Here is a 21176-nt window from a genome sequence, read left to right as displayed (position 1 = left end):
TTGCTGTCCATTCCACTGGTGGACAGACATCAATTGAAACAACCCTATGAAATCAGGGTGCACATATTACTCAACAAGGACTAATCTAGCATTATTATCCCATCCCCTCTAACATTTTGGAAGCTTTACTATTCACACTTTTTTTGTAAAGGGGGAGTTCTCCTTTGATGGGTAGCATAGTTGTAACTGTTCATTATTTATTTAAATATATATTCAAATATTTGTATCCCACCTTTCTATCTTTGAAGTTGCAGAGTAAATTTTGTCTGACCACCCTTGAGACAGAAACAAATGCAAGCTTTAAACAGAACCTTTATTTAACATTAGCGGGTATCTTCTTGTTACAAGTCAAGCAAAGTAAGAAGAAGGTAAAAGTGAAACCAAAAGCAATACATAGTGAGCTACACAGAAAGAGAGAGAGAGAGAGAGAGAGACCCCACACATCCCAACTCCCTCTTCCTACATGCATTAACTATTTAGTGCCTTTTAAACCAATTATTTTTCTCTCCACTCAGTGGGTTTTTTTTTCCTTTTTCTTTTGAGGTTTAGTAAAATATACATACCTGAATTGGTATATATCCATAGCAATGAATTGCATATATATGAAAATTCAGCTTTCTAGCAATTATACATAAAAAAGGTAAAGGTAAAGGTGTCCCCAACCAGTCGTGTCCTACTCTAGGGTGCGGTGCTCATCCCCGTTTCTAAGCTGAAGAGCCAGCGCTGTCCGAAGACACTTCCGTGGTCATGTGGCCGGCATGACTGAACACCGAGGTGCACGGAATGCTGTTACCTTTCCCGCTGAGGCGGTACCTATTTATCTACTTGCAATTTCTTGCTTTCGAACTGCTAGGTTGGCAGAACATAAACTTCAGCAAAAGCAGACACAATATCCAAATAAAGTATCCATTTGAAGCTGGGGTCTATGAAAGCGTTATAAGGCCCTCAATCCATTGCATTATAGGAGGCAAGGGTTTATCCTTCCAATGTTGTAATATCAGTCTTTCAGCTGTCAGAAGGGCACAGAGAATCCATTTATGCAAACCATTAATTAATTTCCTTAAGCAGGTAAATAATTTAAAAGAGTGTGTACAGCAGCGAATATTAAAGACTGTTCCAGTACAAAGTGTATCCATATAATAACCTCCTCCCCAAAAGATGCAACTACTTGACAAAACGTACGTTTAAAATAAGCATTAGCTACATTTCACCAGCAGCAATGACCTGATTTAGACAATACCTTCTTAAAGATGTTGTGGTGTTGGGGGCTCTGGAAACTGTGCAGCGGGTTTTAACGAATGGCTGTTGCCTATTCCAACAATAGCTACATAATTCAAACATCAGCGCACTTATTTATTTATTTATTTACTAATTACATTTCTATACCGCCCCATAGCCAAGCTCTCTGGGTGGTTTACAGAAGTTAAAACATTAAATACAATACAAAAAGTTTAAAAGCCATTTGCATAGAAGCACACAGACAATATGCATAAACAACATATAAATAAAAACAACTTTGAACTGTCAGTCATAACTAAAGACACATCCAGGCCCAATCAAAATTCATCATGTGCTGCCAAATGCCTGGGAAAAGAGATAGGCTTTAACCTGGCGCCGAAAAGATAATAATGTTGGCACCAGGTGGACCTCATTGGGGAACTTTTTCCACAGATAGGGGGCCACCACTGAGAGGCCCTCTTCCTCACTGCTGCCTTCCGAGTTTCCCTTGGAGGAGACACTCGGAGGAGGGCCTTGGATGCTGAATGTAGCGTATGGGTAGGATAAACCAGTGAAATCTGGAAAAACCAGCACCAGTGTGTTTTCAGATGCTCATCTGCAGTCGCCCCTTTGTAGACACCCAGGGTAAATGTCATCAGAGCAGAGGGGCTGCCAGTATACATAACATCAGGGCTGGGGCCTGGGGTCAACTCTCCCTTATCCATGTGCACGTTTTACACATGGCGAATTCAAAAGTCTAGTCAATGACAACGACTTCCGAAGAATTCAGTGGTGTCATGAAGGTAGCACACACACTCCACGCAATCTGCACCTTATCAAGAATGGCCTTGGGCAGCCAACGTTCTTACTCAGCTCCAGTCTTAAGTAGGCTTACTTGGAAGTACATCCCGTTGATTTCAATAGGACCTGCTTTTGTATGTTTGTGTGCCATCTCAGCCTCAGCTAACATGCAGAGAAGAATTGGCTGTCACGTCCTATATCTGCCTTCCCTTCTCCCCATGAAAATAGAAATTTAGTTTTAGTATTCTGGGGCCAGGTTAGATAAGCACACCTATCATACAGTGGCACGGGTGTGTCCAGATGACTCACCTGTTTATGCTTTAAGATTTGGACAGGAAAACAAAACCATAAACAGAGAAGGAAGTGTGTTTTCTTTTGTGCAATTGCTGTGTCATTTTTTGATGAACTGACAGGTCCTTTCAGGTAAACCATGTGAGTAGCAGAAAATGCCTACTATTGCAACACCTTCTGCTGTGCAAACCCATTTTGTTACCCGTTGCCTTCCTTGAACTTTTGGTAGGTGGGGATTAGCAGTTAGATTTGCATATGTAGGATGTACATAGGCATAAATGTTTTGATGAGAGAAGTCAATACAGAAATTGCTGCCAGTTAAGGCAACAGATATGGTGCCCTGCGAGACTACCATGGCCACTCTGCCAGGATTTATTACTAAGCTCTGGTGAGTCCGAATCATCTTGGAAGAAGGTAAGACATGTCATTGCTCTTTTTTTGTACAAAAGCCAGGCTTTTAAAAAAGAAATTGCAGCTGTGTTGCTCTTGATCATTTACATTTTAATAGACACAAAGAGCTCAGTCCACAGCCCAGTTGAATGGAAATGTTTAAATATAAGTAGATTACTGCCCAATGGAAATGGTCCAGCAGCTTGACCCAGAAACTGATTGGGGGTAGTCATTTTTCCCCATGATGTCAGATTGGCAGCACTGATTTCATTGCCTGTCCACTCTAGTGGCTGACTGCCTGTTTTTTCATACTAGACAAGATAATGGAGATCCTTGATTGGATCTCTATTTCTTTAAATTTTGACATATAATCATTGTGCGTGTGTGTGTGTGTGTGTGTGTGTGTGTGAGAGAGAGAGAGAGAGAGCACGAGAGCGAGCGCAATCTGGTTTGGGGTACAGTACAGTAGAAGAGGATTTAATCCTTCCCCCTGCACATTTTTCCCAATGAAAACCACCCACCTCTCACTGCTATTTGCTCCTTCAAGGAAATCACATGTGTATAGCAGGCATGGGCAATTTCTGGGGGTCAGGGACCCACTTTGGCCCCAGAATCCACTGGGGGACCCCACCCCACCCCATCTATCTTGCTGCCCCTGCTGAAATTGCTGCTGAATTTGCTGTGGTGGTGAGAAATACAGTGATTTTGAAAGGAAACAAGGCAAGAGGGAAGCATTTGCCGTGTTTGCTAGTAGAATCTTGCCCCCGGAAGGCCTCCCGGAGTGTGATTCTGCTTGCTGTGTTTTTTGTCACCTCCACAACAAATTTGGTGGTAGCAGCGGCAGGGGGCTACAAAAACAGACAGGGGGTGTGTGCAGGTGTTGCCACATGCTCCCCACTCCTGGTGTACAGGCTGCGAACATGAACGTTTTTCCTAATGGGGAAAAAAGCTAATTGAGTGGGATGCTTTTCATTGGGAAAGCAGGATGGGGGAGATCCAACTACACGTTTCCATAATCTCATGTAGTTTGTTCCCTAAATCAATAAAAAACTGGGGTGCTTGCCAGGCTATATTTAGATCTTATTCAATAGATTTATCTTTATTTATTTATTTTAGCTAATTTTTATTTATTTATTTATTTATATTTATTTATTATTGCATTTATATCCCGCCTTTTTTCCTCTTGCAAGGAACCCAAGGCGGCTTACATTATCCTCCTCCTCTCCGTTGTATCTTCACAACAACAACCCTGTGAGGTGGGTTGGGCTGAGAGTCTGTGACTGGCCCAAAGTCACCCAGTGAGCTTCCATGGCCAAGTGGGGACTAGAACCCGGATCTCCCGGCTCCCAGTCCGTCACTCTCACCACTACACTACGCTGGCTCTTTTGCTGATTTTGGTGAATGATGGATATGCTGCAAGCTTTGTGTGTTCATCTGATCATTTGGATCAATCTGTTTTCTAGTTTTGTCCTTGGTGCTCTGACTCTGCTTTGTTTTGTAACTACATTAGATTCTGTCATTTGCTCTGATGTGTGATGTTTTGCTACCTTATTAAGGCGAAGAAACATATTGTTTAAAAAAGAGAGAGTACAGTCTAAGTCATCCTCCTCCAACCTGGTGCCCTCCAGATGCTTTGGAATATTAATCCCTATCAGCCCCAGTCAACATGGCCAATGATGAGGACAATGGGAGTTGTAGTCCACTAGATTGGGGAAGCCTGGCCTAAGTGAACAGAATCACAGTTGTTAGATGTTGCCAGAAAAATGTCAGGGGGCAGAGGTCTCCTAACACCTTTCAGAAATTATGCAGAATGCATCTGGATGCCTATCCTCATCGGCTGTGGAAGATTCTCTTTAATGGAGTCAAGATTTTACTGGGTAAAAGAGTAAACTAACTCTTTTAGTTCTAACAGAGAACTAACATAGCCCCTCTCTCGATGTGCACTGGCACACTGCATGAGAAGGGAAATGATTTCATCCAAGAAGATGTGGAAATCCCATTTAAATCTAATATTGCACACAGTATTTGATTTAGAACTGTCTCCCACTATTGCCGAACCTATTGCTGTGGTGGGAGCAGTGGCAAAAAAGCAGAGATTTTGCTTGAAAATAAGGCACCCTTGTTTGGGATCAGAATCACGCTTCCAGAAGACTCATGATGGGAGTGCGATTCTGCTTTTAGACAAGGTGTGTGCTTCTGGGCAAATTTGGCGGCGGCGGGGGGGGGGGAAGGGACACACAGGGATGCAGCCCCTAGTGGGTTCTGGGGGGCAATGCAGCTCCTTGACTCCCAGATGTTGCCTACCCCCAGCCTAAAACTATATATCTGTCACTAGATAAAGCTGGGGAGGGGAGGTTTCTGCACTGTGCCTTTATCTTCAGAAACTACTAATCAAACCAATATTAATAAAAGCAGGACAGATATGTCAGGTAACATTGTTTTTTAAAAATCAGTGAAAAATTGTGCATACAAAACATTACATAGCATGTAGAAATAAAATTATGTAGGATGTAAAAACACTCAGGAAATGAAAAATACCCCCCCATACCCACAAAACAAGCAGTAAGTTTCAACTCTGGCATTTCCTCAGCTGTAGTTGCACTTGGGTTTCACAGACACACATATTACTTTGGGAGGGATCAGTCTGAGTTTGCAGAAGTTATTTCAGGACAAAGTCAGTGAAATGGATGGACAAGAAAACAAGGAAATGAGAATACCTGTGAGAACATGCCGTGCTGTAATAGTCTGTGGGGACTGAAAGCTTGCAAGATGTGTAGTAGGCAATCCGTCAGTTCAAATAAAGACTGCATAATTTGATATCTCGTATTTTAAGATTTTGACCTCTCTTTTAATACTGTGAGATTAGAATTTTTAGTCTTCTCGGTGCTCTGGGCTTTGGTGAACAAAGGTAACGTTTGTATTAGAACCCTGGATACAAAGATCTGGGGGTCACTTTATTTCGACTATATCTGTATTATATTTTTATTTGAGTTTGTACTTATTTTAATTATTGTAAATCACCTCGAACTTGATCGGAATGGAAGAGCAGAGTAGAACATTTAAAAAAAATAAAATTCAAATCCATGTATTCAAACAGGGTGCTTTACAAGCGATTCCTCACAAGTCCAAGGAAGTCACCCCTAAATTTAGGTGAACAGCGTAACATCTATACCTATCTTGAGCTTCACTCACAGTTCCCTTGTGCTGCAGTTGCCAAGAGCTATCTAATGGGAGAGGCCATCACTCAGGGTGGTAGAACACATCATGCTTGGCAAGCCAAAGGTCCCAGGTTCAATCTCCAGCATTTCTAGCTGAAAGGATTAGATAGCTAGAGATGGGAAGAACCCCTGCCTGAGTTGCTGGAGCTCTTTAGTGCAGTGTTTGGGGCTTAGAATGAAGGTAAGGAAAGAAATGATAGAGGTGTACAAAATGCATGGTGTGGAGAAAGTAGATCGGGAGACATTTTTAGTCCCTCTCTCATAATACTTCATGGGTTGTCCCATGAAGCTGAATGGTTTGTACTATATTCCCCTAATGTCCAGACCTGGATATTGTCAGAGGCAGAATGTAGGATTCAGCGCTTTATGACTGGGGTCCCCAACGTGACACTTGTAGACACCAGTGTACCCACAGACACCTCCTTTGCTCCCTGCTCCCCTGATTTTTATTTTTAAAAAATTAACAATTAATTAAACTGGGAGGCTGCCATGCTGTAACGCAAACTGCCAACCTCCAGCACTCTCTTTATTTCCCATAATGCATCTGGATCCCATGTGGACCCCAGAAGCATCCTTAGAAAATAAAAATGGCAGGTGGATGTAGCCCAGTGCTTTGTTTGGAAGTGTGCCCAGCCGCTCAGAAAAAAAGAACAGGTTAGCTGGGGGGATGGTGGTGTGAGGGGTGTGTTTTGCCTGCGCTGTGTGTGTGGGTGAGCGTGGCCTCTCTTCTTTTCATGATGTGTGTTTGTGCACACACACTTGAGTGTGGTGTTTTGTGTGCTTGTTTGTTTTGTTTGCTTTTTGGTTTGGTGTGGGTTTTGCCTGGGTTGTGTGTGTGTGTGATGTGTGTGTGGTGTATGAGTGTGTATGCTTTGTCGGGGTTGTTTTTCCATTTTTAAAATTTTTGTGTGGGTGGGTGTTTTGTCGGAGAGACTGTTTCTCTGAGCATGACCAATTTGCCTTCTGTGAAATGTATCTTTTGTGGGGGCAAGTCCGTGATTTTGTATTTGGTACTCAGTTTTTTTGGCTAAGCTCCTTGTCTCTGAGCATCATCAGTTTCCCTTCTGTGAAATAGATGTTGGAGCAGAAAACTGTGGGTTCAAAAGAGTGGTTTTCTTTCTCGGAACTGCAACCCTACCTCTGTCTTGTACTTAGGTTCTTGGGCAAGTTACTTTTCTTTCAGTCTCATCAGTTTGCTTTCTGGGAAATGGGTGTTTTGTGACTGGTCATGCCTATGACTGGCCATGACCACAAGAGTGCCCATGACATGCTATCAAAATTGCAAGTGTGTTTACTGGCTTAAAAAGGCTGGGGAACCCTGTTCTATTCACCTGACCCTGTACAGAAGGGATGGGCAACTTTGAGTACTCGGGCCAATTTCAAACCACCAGAAGCCCCCAGGGGCCACATCCCTGCCAAGTGCTGCTGAATTTTGGGAGCAAAACAATGAGAGGTTTGCTGCTGAATTGCAGTGGCAAACTGCGACTGTGGCCTGAAAAGGCCAAATTTAGCCTTAACTTTAAACCTTGTTTTAAAGCTAAATTTGTCCTTTTTAGGCCACTGTCATGCTTTGCTACTGAAATTTGGCAGCAAACAGCTGATTGCTTGCTGCTCCTCTAGCAAATTTGGCAGTGGCAGAGGCCACATTTGAGGCTGGGGGAGGGCACATGTGGCCCACAGGTTGCATGTTGCCCCCCCCCCCCGCTGTAGTGTTATTCTGCTGTTCGGCTTGGGGTTCTGACTTCTGGGGAACTGCCAATGTGTAGTGACAATAAATTTACTTCCTTAAGAGGAGCAATAAAGAAATCCATCCCGGGCTGTTGGACTTCTTCAACTAGTGCAGTTTCATAGACCTTCTCATGCTGTCATGTGTTTATCTCTTCAGTGCAGAGTTGCCTCCCAAACAGTCAGTGTTTCATTATATCCTGTGAGGCATTTTTATGGTCTGAAGGAGTCTAACCAGTTTTCAGTCTAAATCACAAGTCATGTCTCCTTAGGATTCTCGTATTTATCACCACCATCACCCCTGCCCCCAGCGCACCAGCTGCATGGACATTTTCCCAACAGAGAATTAAAGTTAAGATTTTCTATTCTCAAACCCAAAGAAGGATTACTTTTCACAATCATGGTAATAATAATAAATACATATATAAACAAACCAACAAACAGTTGTTTATTTTCATTTGTATCTTGCCAAATTCTTTAGACTAAGTGTGGGTAACACAAACATTCTCATCTTTTTCATTCACATAAGCCAAAGTTATTCTGATTTTACAAATGGGGTATTAAAATCAGGAAACAAGTTTTAACTATTAGCAGCGTTAAACAGATGTGAGTCCAGCCTATTGGGCAGGGAGGAAGAAAGAGAGAGAGAGAGAGAGGGAAGGGGCAGTCCCATCCACATTCACCTGTGGCCTCCCTACTGTTAGCATGAGGCCCCTGACAGATTACCCATGAGGCAATGTGGCCCTGAATAGAAAAAAAGGGTTTCTCACTCCTGGTGTATAGGATTACAGCCAAAGTCTGGACGTTTCCCTGGAAGAATGGTGAGAGCAAACAACCTCACTGCATTATCTGGATATATTGATGAGGAGCCAACATTGTGATTTCTATTCTGGTGCCCCTAGGTATGGCTTGTTAGAGCCAACAAGCTTTTTTCTTCTCATTTGTGATCTTGCTTGTTTGCTTAAAGACTGGACTTTGGTAGATTTGTGCCCCTTTCACCTTTTCCTGCCCCGGGAAATATTTGGGACAAGGAAACAATTTTATTCCAGCTCAGTCTGGCTGGTGACAAAGGATCATGATGGTGTAATTTCCATCACTTACCATGTTGGGCTTAGCTGGCTCGCTTGAGTCATCGTCTGTGACAACTGTGTAGTACACGTTCTCTTCCAAATTTGTACATTTGCAGCATGGTCAAATTGCAGCCTCCGTGAGGCTGAATCATATACTCTTCTGGTAAAGTTTGAATAATGGAATCCTTCTGGAGTTCCAGGAGCCATCATAGAATAAAGACAGACCTGGATCCAGGTTTTTGGAGGGCTTTACCAATGCCATCTCATGGCCTTCTACCAGTGGTGTAGAGGAGCCAGGGCTCACAAGGATGCAGCACCAGCACTTTTTATTAGCAGGGATGCTGACATCAACGGCCCTCCTGCTCAGGTTTCCTGTCCCCTCTAAGCTTAGCTACAATTCTCACAGTAGCTAGAAGAAAATGTAATGCAAAGTATTTTGGGGTGAGTTGGTCTTGAAAGGGCGATTCAGACCCATTAGCTTTACAAAAGACCTGCTTCTGGTGGAGATCAACACTGCTAGAATTGGTTTGCTGATATGGATCAACACAGCCTGCATTTTTGGACTCTCCTGGGAGGTGTTTCTATATGGTCTGTCATGATGAGCACCTGCACTTTAAAATGTACCACTGCACCTTTGCCTTCTGCTAGGTGCACCCTCCCCCCACATCCATTAGATAGGAGGGCAGCTGCATCAACTGTTCCCAGTCACTCATCCACTGATCTGACTGGGCGGGTGGGTGAGTGAGTGAGCTCCGGAGGAAATGAGCAGGCAAGTGACCAGTGGTGGTTGCTTATAGTAACTATTGTCACTCACTCACTAGGGATGGCTGAATCAGTCCATTTCAGCTTTATTTATTTATTTATTTATTTCTATACTGCCCAATAGCCAAAGCTTTTTCCAATCTTAAGTTTGGTTTGCCCCAAATGTTGAGATTTTTCCTTTTTAAAAGTTCGTGTGAAAATTTGTACACATTTTGGTGCAAATTTCTCCAAATGCATGCATTTTTGCATGCACTTTTCCCTAACGTGCACATTTGGGGGGGGGGGAATTTCCCATATAGTATGCCTTTTAAAACATTATTTTCATGAATATAGGCATTTTTGTGTGTGCTTTGCCCCTAATATACCCATCCTTGTATGCATTTTTGGGTTGGAGAGCCCCACTGCAAAATTTAGAGAAGGGCGAATTTGGAAGGATAACTGAGTTTCGGTTCATGTATTGGTTCAACAGTGCAGCGTTAGGTAAGTTCGCATTAAAATGTGAACCAAATGGATTTCTCCTGCAGGTCTAACACTTGCTTGCCCACTTGGCAGCTGAGCAGGTGATCACTACTGCCACCTGCCCTCTGGGTGGGGGCAGCTGCTGTTCCTAGGAGCCACCAGCATTCACTTTCCTATTCAGGTGCATGGGTGGCCAAACGGTAATGATGGAGATGCCAAAGAACAGCAGCAACTGCCCCCTGCCTCTGCCTGACAGAGGAAGGGGAGTCACTGCTGACTCAGCCAGTTGCCAAGGCAACGAGGAGAGAAGGGGTCCCAGTTCTGCCACTATCCACAGAAAAGAGGGAGGTGGCAGTGGATAGTGTGACATGGCAGCAGCCCAGCTGGAGATGTGTTCAGAAGGTGGACAGTTTTGTTAACAAGTAAGGACAATTCATGTTAACATAGAGAACTGCTTTCAGCCGGCTCTGGTCAGGAGAACTAGGAGAAAGCTAGTCTGCTATTTTGGGCTGCATTAATAGAAGCATAGCTTCCAAATCCCGGGAAGTACTAGTTCCCCTCTACTCAGCACTGGCTAGGCCTCATCTGGAGGACTGTGTCCAGTTCTGGGCACCACATTTTAAGAAGGATGCAGACAAACTGGAGAGGGTTCAGTCAGGGGACTGGAAACAAAGCCCTATGAGGAGAGACTGAAAGAACTGGGCATGTTTAGCCTTGAGAAGAGACTGAGGGGAGACATGATAGCACTGCACAAGTACTTGAAAGGTTGTCACAGCGAGGAAGGCCAGGATCTCTTCTCAATCATCCCAGAATGCAGGACATGGAATAATGGGCTGAAGTTACAGGAAGCCAGATTCCGGCTGAACATGAACAAAAACTTCCTGACCGTTAGAGCAATAGGACAATGGAACCCATTACCTAGGGAAGTAGTGGACTTTCCCACACTGGAGGCATTCAAGACAAAGCTGGACAGCCATCTGTCAGGGATGCTTTGACTTAGATTCCTGCGTTGAGCAGGGGGGTGGACTCGATGGTCTTATAAGCCCCTTCCAACCCTACTGTTCTATGATTCTATGATTCTGTGGTTTACAGCAGGCAGTTATCTGGTACCTAGAACAAAACCAGTTTAACTTGATCTGAGTTAACTCCTGATGCAGGTGTTTCCATTAGCTTGACTGGTGAAATTAGCTAGGGAGAAGTTTTTCTCCCTCTCCCACAATACTACATCCAGAGGCCATTCCATGAAGCTGACTGGTAGGAGATTCAGGACAGATAAAAGAACATACTTCTTCACACAGTGCATAGTTAAACCTATGAAATTCACTACCACAAGATGTGGTGATGGCTACCCATTTGGATGGCTTAAAAGGGATTACACAAATTTGTGGAGGAAAAGGTTATCAGTGTCTACTCATGATAGCTACATATTACCTCCAGAATTGGAGGCAGTATGCCTCCATATGCCAGTTGCCGGGAAACATGAGGGGGAGGGTGCTATTGCACTTATGTCCTGCTTGTGGGTTTCCCAAAGGCAGCTGGTTGGCTGTTGTGTGAACAGAATGCTGAATGAGATAGGCCTTTGGACTGATTCAGCCTGGCTGTTCTTATGACGTGCACTTATGGAGAGATGATACTGCTTTGTGAGAGAAGTTTAAGAGGGCTTTTGGTCCCTCTTTGGACTATGTGATTCTAAGATGAGAGACCAGAGAAAGGTTCACATGTTCCCCCTCAAGTATTCAAGAAGGCTTGGGGGGGATGGGTACACATCTCTACCGCCCCCCCTGTGCACACCAGTCATGCTGCCTGCCAAATTTGCATTTAGCATCTGTGTGATGGGGCTACACATACATAAAGATGTGCATGCGTATGATCCATTGACATGATGCGGAACATGTGGCTTGCGGGGATATGCCACAGGCATGGCTAGGCATGCAATCCTGCTCCCTCCTCACATATTTGTGAATGCATGCAGGGAGTAAATGTGAATGCTAGGTAGCTGTCTGATGCCAACCAGTAAATCGATGGCTGACCTGAAATAACCTTGGTCTAAGGTCAACAGCTTTTCTGCTTACCTCCTACCCATAAAATGGATATATAGTCACAATCATACCCCTCTGTGCCTAATTACAGTGCACAAGAAGAACCTTGTTGTCAAGCTTCATTATTTTAATGTTATGTGGCAGTTTTATAGGTGCTCAGAGGACACACTGTGATGTCGTTCCAGTCCTACAAGGCTCACTTCTTTTCTTCGGGGCTGGGTTAGCACCACGTGTTCTAATATATGAGATATCCACCCATTAAATTAATTAGAATCTGAACTTTCATTTTAGAAAGTTTGATTTAAAAGACATATTTATTTGATTTATATCCTGCTCTTCCTTGCAAGGGGGCCAGGTCAGTTAACAACCCATATAAAACAGTGCAAAATATAAACACCGTTAAAATCATAACTCTAAAATTACAAATACATATAAAACCATCACTAAAACACCAGGGTCTTTATGATTTCATAGAAAAGCTCTGAAGCATGACTACACTCTTAAAGAACAAAGTTGAGGCTGTGCAAATCTAAAAGCATCACTATCATCATTGCAAAATGCTCCTAGAATTTATATCTGATTTTAGAATACTAGGAGTTAACTTTTGATGGATGGATGGATGGATTGATATGTATGTACCACCTTCTCACAAATGTCATCAGGGTGGTGTACAACAATTCAAATAAAAACGGCAATGCATAAAAAATGCAAGTAATAAAATCACATTAAAACCACATTGAAACGACATAGCCAAGAATAGGAAAATCAGTGGTGACTATTCAGAATGGAGACCCAGCCTACAGTAGCTGAAGTATAATGCGTTTTTAAACAGAAACCACCCTTTCTTTCTTTTGATTAAAATGTCGATGATGAGGGGGGAAAAAACCTTAGAGGGATCACAGTCAGTTTATGAGTAATAGAATTGCGATTTTTGTGGTTATATGCATGATTTGTTCACTTGCTAGCATCTGCTTGTCATACAGCTGTCCTTTACTCAGTAACAGCCTGATTCCCAACCCAAACTGACCTACATGGACTATTGCCAGCTTGGTTCCATTACCTCAATTGACGTGAATATAACTGAGGTGTGGCTTAGAATTTGGGCTGGTAATAGTACATGTGAATTGAGTAAACTTGATCTCAACAGCCCCTGCCAGCCAGCATCTGTAAATCCAAATTTAAAGGACTCTTTGTATAGCCAACAGTTTGCTTCAGAGTATCTTTATTGTTTTAATTTTTTAACATTCTTAGGCACTAATTTGTTTGTTACATTTTTTTAAAAAAATCCCCTCTTTCCCCCCAGGAACTCAGGGTGGTATCCATGAGAGATTATGACAGGCCTAAGATCACCCAGTGAGCTTCATGGCTGAGTGGGAACCTGAATGTTGGTTTCCCCAGTCTTAGTCCAACATCCTCACCACTACACCACACTAGTACAAGATCTGGGCGGGGGGGGAATCCCTCTTGCTTTTTTCTCCTGGGTGGGGAAAGGGGTATGCTGAGAAAGAGACAGTTTTATATTGCAGGCCACATGTGATTATTCTTCAGGAATGCCTACATTGTTGGACCACTCACTGGTTCAATTGGCTGTTGTCCTAAACAGTTAAATGAGATTGGCTAGGTTCAGACAACATAATAACTCACACTCAAGGGTTGAGTATGGGTTGAGTGTTGGTTTTCATTGAACCATGGGTTATCGTGTTTTCTGAACTCAGCTGCCCAAACAAACCATGGTTTGTTAACCACAAACAACTGATGAAGAGAACCCATGGTTTGTTGTTGGGTTGTGGACTGTGACTTTGTTGTTGGGTTGTTAACTGTGGTAACAAACCATAGTTTGTTAGCAGAGCTGGGTTCAGACAACACAATAACTCATGGCTCAATGACAACCCACGGTTCAATGACAACCCACACTTAATCCATACTCAACCCTTGAGTTTGGGTTATTGTGTTGTGTGAATCCAGTCCTTGTGTACTATGTATATATGTGCCACTGCAAACGGGTGGAGACAGAGTGAAGATAGAGCATAGACACATGACTGAAGCAATTACATATTGTTTCTACAGGATCCCAGGTCAGCAAGGGAACATATAACTCACTTCCTTGATATATTGAAAATCCTTGTGAATTGGCCCTGAGAGTGCTGATTCACATTTATTTTTGAAGTGGTAAATCCCATGTTCCCATTACTCTGTGAAAATAAAATAAAGAAGAATGGGCTTATCTTGTACAATTTGTTTTACAATAATCTTTATTTTCAAAAAAACTAAAAAGAGTAAACAAAGAAGTAGCTGAACACACACACACACACACACACACACTTCTTCAAGCTCACATTTGAGAAACCAAACAGATTTGTGAAAAGATGGCTTATTCCATAATGTACTGGAAAGATACATATTATGTTAACATTTTGGGTTTCCCACAGGCAGCTGGTTGGTCACTGTGTGAACAGAATGCTGGACTAGATGGATCCTTGGTTGGATCCAGCATGGCTCTTCTTATATTCTTTACATTAACCCTTTTGTTTATTTTTCTTTGTTATAAATTTGTTATGAATTATAATAGGCTGTGTGTGTGTGTTCGGTTATTTCTTTGTTTTCTGTTTTAAATTTTTTTAAGGTGTGCCATCCTATACTCACTTACATGAGGGTCAGCATTACTGAACTCAGCAGGGCTTACATCTGAGAAGACATAGGGTGGCATAGCCAGAAAGTCATTTTACAGTGCAATCCAATTCAGGTGTACTCAGTAAGTCCCATTGAATTAAATTAGTTTTACTTCCAGGAAACTGGGTATATAGGATTGCAGCCTTAGTCAGCAATGCTATGTCCCACAGTCGCTTACACCATTTGGAAAAACTAAGGAGCCCCCCCCCGCCCTAATATTGACCTTTTCCAATATTTTTTAACAGGTGTCAATTGTATTGAAGAAGACCGATTCCTTCAGGAGGAATTTGGAACGAAATATCCACATCTCTGCAGCAGCAAATTCTGAACGTTTTCCCTGTGTGCCACAGCCATGCCTTTTCTACAGCTGCCCTGCCTGCGCTGGCAGAAGAAGAGGAGGAAGCAACAGCTGCAGCCCTTGTGCAGGAAGGGAACCATCCGGAAGCCCAGCAGGCTCTGCCAGCAGAATTACCACGCTTTGTTGGAGGGGTGCTTGAAGGAAGGGTGCCTCTTTGAGGATGCGCTCTTCCCGGCAGACGTTAGGTCCATTGGAATGGGGCCGTTCATCCAGAAGCTACCCCAAAAGATACAGTGGAAGAGGCCGCATGTAGGTGATGGGATAAGAGCTGCGCACTGCAAAGGCCCCTTTCTCCACAGTCTCAGAGGCAGCCGTCCATAACCAGGCCACCCTCTGGATGTGCTGGACTATATCTCCCATCATCCCCAGACAGCACTGCTGTGTGTGCATACTGGTGGGGTTGATATGAGTGGCAGCCCGACACATCTGGAGGGCTCAAAGGGTTTGGAGGGCCTGTAGCTCAGTGGTAAGAGCACAAGTTTGCAAGCAGAAGGTCCCTGGCGTCCCCTCTTAAAAGAACGAGTGGGTGGCAGGCCTGGGAAAGGCCTTAGCCTGAGGCACTGAAGAGCCACTGTTAGGCTGAACAGACAAGAATCGAGCTAGGTGAACTGATGGCCTGACACAGTATAGGGCAGTTTCATATATTTCTGAATCTCAGGTGCGCTGAATTGGTGGGTGCACTTGACACAACTGAAGCAAACAGAGATGGCGTTTTATTTTCATTATTTATTTGATTTCGACCCCACCTTTCTACCCCAAAATGGCAATCAAGGCAGCTTAAAAAAACAATTTCAAATAGATTAAAACTATAAAACACATTAAAATACAATAAAAACATAACAATCACAACATAAAAGCAGCACCCAACCCACAGACCCACCTACAAGCCAAAGGCTTTCTTGAATAAAGCAGTCTTTGTCTGCCGTCGGAAGGAGAGCAGAGAGGGAGCGAACCTGGCCCTCCCTTGGGAGGGAGTTCCACAGCTTGGGAGTGGCAGCGGCCATCGAAAAGGTCCTGTCTCACATCACCATCAGATGCGCCTCTGATAGCAGTGGTCTCGAAAGAAGGGCCTCTCCCAGAGATCTTAAGGACCAGGCAGGCTCATATCAGGGAAGGCATATCCATTGTTTGCTCTAGTCCAGTGGAAAGGAACTTGCAGTCCTCCAGGTTACTACAGCTCCCATAATCTCTGATCATTGGTCATGCTGAATAAGGCTGATGGGAACTGAAGTTCAAGAACACCTGCAGGGCCACAGTTTCTCCATCCCTGCATCAGTTCAAATAAATCAGTGTGCATGCTACAGTCCAAAAATGGGGAATGCAGTGCCAAATCCTTGTACTGCTTGGTGCTTCTTCCTAGAAGTATCTGCCCCCGCCCCCTTACAACGTGCTACCAGTATATAAGCCAAGCAGGGCCACCCTTGGTAGTATCAGGTAACTCTAGATGGGTGTCCAGGGCTGAATTTTGCAGCGGAAGAACTTTGCTGCTGTAGTAACAGAAAGGAACCACCTTTCCCCCCACCCCTGTGTAGCCATGATGAGATGCATTGGGATTTTTTTTGCCACACAGGAATAGCGGGTGACTAAGGACACAAAGCAGGCCAGATGGTGTTAGGAAACAGGGGATATTGGCAGTCAGTTTGTGAAATAACTTGCAAACTGATGGCACTTCATAATAAACAAATAAATAAGGGTGCAATCCTAGGCATGATTAGACCGAAAAGAAGTCCAACAACTGCCAGCATGCCCAGCATGCTGGCTGGGGTATGCTGGGACTGGAAGATGTAGGATCTCTTTTCTGTCCTAAAGCTGCATAGGATTGCACCCTAAATCAACCAAACCAACACCTGGCCCTATAGTTGTTGTTGTTCATGAGGAGGATGAGGACAATTTCAAACAGTTCTGTATCTGACCTATTAAAATAAGCAAGGGGACAAACAGTGCAACGAGGGCTGCTGCTGCAATGACGGGAACACCTTGTTCAGAAGGCTGCCTTAATTCCCTCTGTATTCTTTCTTATTCTTGTGCGTCACACATAAAATCCCTGGCTCAAAGGCTGACAGAGCAGTCTCCCCTGTGGCAGGGGAGAGCTTTGACACTGACAGCTCTGAAAAGGCCAAAGCCCTGCCAGGCTCATGCCACCAGGGCAGAAGTAATGGAGGGACTATATTTTGTTTTTGTTTTCTCCGTTCCCAGGACATTTTTTCTTCTTTTTTCCCTCCCTCCCTCGCTATTATTATTATTATTATTATTATTATTGGGTTAGGGCTAGGGTTTAATGGGAGAGAATTACTTTGCATCATCTCCTACAGCTGGCTTGTGTGTGTATGTGTGTGTGTGTGTGTGTGTGTACCAGGACAATTGTGGATCCTTTGGATCTACAGCCTCTCTTTGCACAGCCCTCTCTGACACTGGAGTTCCGATGTCAGAGAAGAACAGGCCTCAAAAGTTTCTGTGGAGGCTGGGGGGCAGGTGGGTTCAGAGGCTGGGTCCCCGTTCTGAGGGCAGACCTCTCCCTCTGCCCTTGGAAAGGGAGATCCAACATGTCCTATGGCCCCTGGATGCTATCTCAGGGACAATAGGATTGCAGTATGAGACTCAAGACTAAGCATGGCACATAATTGTAGCTCAAAGTATATAATTGGGCAAAGCCATGTTATAGTCCATCTAAACATAGTTCCCTTCTTGTTTATACTCTGGAAATAATATCTAGGTTCATCTGTGCTTCAGAATGACAATCTGGGCATAACAGCAACTTCAGAGTGTGGGATCAATTTTAAAAAACATCTTAGTCCAGACATTTTTCTGTTAGCTTCATTCATTTAAAATAAGAGCTTCTATCTGAATGGGGATATTTGCTGGTGGGTACACTGTTATCAGATTTATAAATGTGGTATTGGATGGAAACTGATTGAACGGAGTCAAGATTGATTAAAAAAATGAATGAGATTCATCCACACTGGCTTCAATATTTCCAGCATCCAAGTTTTGTCTTAGCAAAAATTAGTGCACGGAAACTGAGAGTACAAGTATAGCTAGCTTTAAGACCACTTTTTTATTCTAAGATAGAAAACCAAGAGGGAAGGTGCTGTACGCACAAAACATCAAAAAGGAAAAATCCCAAAGCGTTTCTGAGTATGGACTGTAAGAATAATGTATTTATTATGCAGATCTCTAAAATACTGGTGGACTATAAAAAATTTATTATGCAGATCTCTGAAATGCTCTAAAATGCTCAACGCGTTTTGAGACTAGGTCTCTTTCTCAGGAGCAATTGATCTCTTAGACGAGCCTGCTTCTGTTTCTGTTGGAATTTGTACCTGTATCATATATGCAAGAATATTGTGAGAACACTATTTCACCTTTTCTTCACTAAAGAAGAGTGTGGTCTCTCTCTCTCCCTGCCACACCCAGTAACCTTGTATGCATGTGGGACTGGTAAACACTCATTCTGTTTTGCCTTTTTGCTTTTTCTCTGCTAGCTGCCCTTCTAACAGAAGGCATCATTCCTAAATAATCCTTTCAGTTCCAACCCATAGGCCCACCTTGATAGCCAAAATGTTCAAGGACAGCCTCAGAATTAAAGCTGAGAGCTATCCAATGACAGCTGCGCTTTTAGGTCAAAGCAAAGTTGCTTATACCATTATAAAAGGGCCATGCTGCCTTGGAATTATGGGTATACCATTATAAAAGGGCCATGCTGCCTTGGAATTATGGGAGTTGCCCTTCAACACATCTGGAGGGCAACAGATTGGGGAAGGCTGGTGCAGAGAGTAGTTTCACAGGCCTGGTTCATACATTGCAGCCTAAGGTATGAAACCCTCTGGATATATATATATATATATATATATATTTTAACAAGACTGCTGTTTCAATCAATCAATTAATTAATTACATTTCTATACTGTCCAATAACTGAAGCTCTCTGGGTGGTTCAGTACAATTAAAACAATTTTGATTTTTAACCTTCCAGGAGCTGCACAAGACTCCAGCGTTTTGTTCGACAAACAAAAAAAAGCTTGCTCTGTGCCAAGGACTAATAGGTAATGAATTTGGGATGTATGTGTTGTATGACTATTTACAATGTGATGTAAAAGCTGAAGAGGGTATCTGCTAGGTTCCTAGACACACTTACTTGGGAGTAGGGCATCCCAGAGCCAGGGCTTCTAGGGTCAAAAAGCCGGGACTTTTTGATTAGCAGGACCAATGACATCACCTGCCACCCCTTCAGACTTCCCTGTTCCCCTGACATTAGCTGCAAACTTCACAGTAGCTGGGGGGAAAGAGATTTTCTCAGCAACTAACACGCATGCATGTAAACATACACACAGATGTGGATCAACACAACTGTCTGCATTTTGGGCCTGGGGGGTATTGTGGCAATGTCATAATGGGCAAAACAGAACTTAAGTCCTATTTTGAGTAGACCTATTAAAAAAATGGAACTTAAGTTAGTTATGAGTAACTTAAGCCCCATTCATTTCAATGGGTTTAAGTAAGACTTATGTTGGATTTTGGCCAATGAATCCCTGCACTCCCAAATTTACCACTACACTACTGCTAGGGAGTAAACACCACTGAACATGATAGGACTTGCTTCTAAGCACACATGCATGGGATTGCTCTATGCCTTGCATTTCCAGCTCCAATTCTCATGTTGGGAAAACAAGCATTGAGCTGTATTTTATACAATGCCACTTCTCAGTCCCTTTCCCAGTCCTATGAATGGGGATGCCAGGGACTGAACCTGAGACCTCCAGCCTGTAGGGGTGCTGGTACTTGCAGCACTGGGTTTATCGCTCACTGCCAGTGGGGTAATGGGGTGGAAGCACTATGGCATTGTCTTGCATGGTGTGTGTCTGGTGATGCAGGGAATGTGCTGGGGCGGGGTGTCATCCCTCCCTCGCCATCATCATGAGTTCATTGGCTCATTCCATATGTGGGTGGTATGGGGGTAATTGTCACTGGCACAGTCTGTGATTGGCCTTGAACTAGGTTTACCTAGCTCTATGGCTAATAACTTTTAATAGAGCTGTCCTTTATGGCTTTGTCTAATCATTTTTAGAGCTGCCTAAGCCAGTGGCTATCACTGCTGCCTTCAGAAACTTGTATAGGAACCATATAGCTGCCTTATACTGGATCAGACCATTGGTCCATCTAGCCTGGTTTTGTTGACACTGACTGGTAGCAGCTCTCCAGGGTTTCAGGCAGCGGTAGGATCCTTTCCTAGCCCTATCTTGAAATGCCAGGGATTGAACCTGGGACCTTCTGCTTGCCAGGTAGGTGCTCTATTACACTTGCCTGGCAAGCAAATGCCAGGCAGATGCTAAGGCTCCTCCTTCATATCTTTAGTGTCTTCTGTTTGTCACTCTGACGTCTGGTGCTACAAAGAAAACAAATTATGAGAGTCAAAGCTGCACTGAAGCCCTGTGGGATACCAGGTCAAATATTTCAAAAATGAATATGCTTGGATGAAAGCCTATGCACTTCCATCTACATAGCCTATGCACATTTGAACAAACACAAACAACAGAATAACATTTCAGATATCGATAGATAATTTCGAGGCGCACTGCTTCATAAAAGGTCTTCTCCTTAATCTAATTTTAATTGCAATTAAAAAGTGGCAAACTTACGGTTGAACGTGAAATAGATTTTACACATTAAAGGGCAAAGTTCTAAATTATTTTGTTCCATGCGAATGATATAATAAATAAATATCTGAACTGGCATTGTTTTCCTCTTAGTTACTCTGGAATACCGTCAACAGGCAGGTTTTTTTTTTTTAATATGTCATCTTTTTTTCTTAACTATTTTGTTACAGAGGACTGCTGGTTTTTAGCTGCTGTAGAAGCATTAACATTTCATCAGGACATCTTGTTTAAGGTAGTGCCACAGAACCAAAGCTTTGAGAGGAAGAAGTATGCTGGGATATTCCATTTCAAGGTGGGCATCAACTACAATAGACCTGGTCTGAGAAAGGTCCCCTAATTGCGTAAGAAGATAAATAATGCCATTAGTTTTCTGAAAATATACATCTCAAGTGAGGATCCAGTCTGCATAGTGGTGGTATTTCCGTATGATCTCCAGATTCACACACACATGCAGTGGCGTAGTGGAGCCAGGCCACATAGGGATGCAGTGGTGTCACTTCTTTATTAGCAAAAATACTGAT

The 21176-nt window shown here is 43.3% G+C and overlaps 1 protein-coding gene across 1 annotated transcript in view; it reads left to right on the top strand.

The window, feature by feature from the left end:
* The first annotated feature begins 2620 nt into the window (after window positions 1-2620).
* The window catches only part of CAPN14 (calpain 14), a 73699-nt gene continuing 55143 nt past the window's right edge, over window positions 2621-21176 (top strand). Inside the window, exons 1-4 of the mRNA XM_084832570.1 lie at window positions 2621-2724; window positions 14889-15250; window positions 18975-19044; window positions 20826-20947. Of these exons, the coding sequence (XP_084688696.1) occupies window positions 14996-15250; window positions 18975-19044; window positions 20826-20947 (447 nt within the window). The 5' untranslated portion in view covers window positions 2621-2724; window positions 14889-14995. The remainder of the gene's footprint in view (window positions 2725-14888; window positions 15251-18974; window positions 19045-20825; window positions 20948-21176) is intronic.

This window comes from Heloderma suspectum, chromosome 1 (assembly GCF_057233095.1).
Source record: "Heloderma suspectum isolate Gila_16-S chromosome 1, 16-S_ref, whole genome shotgun sequence".
In the NCBI taxonomy this organism is placed as follows: Eukaryota; Metazoa; Chordata; class Lepidosauria; order Squamata; family Helodermatidae; genus Heloderma; species Heloderma suspectum.
Note: the sequence above shows the minus strand (reverse complement) of the source record. Positions and strands in the feature narration are given on the sequence as shown.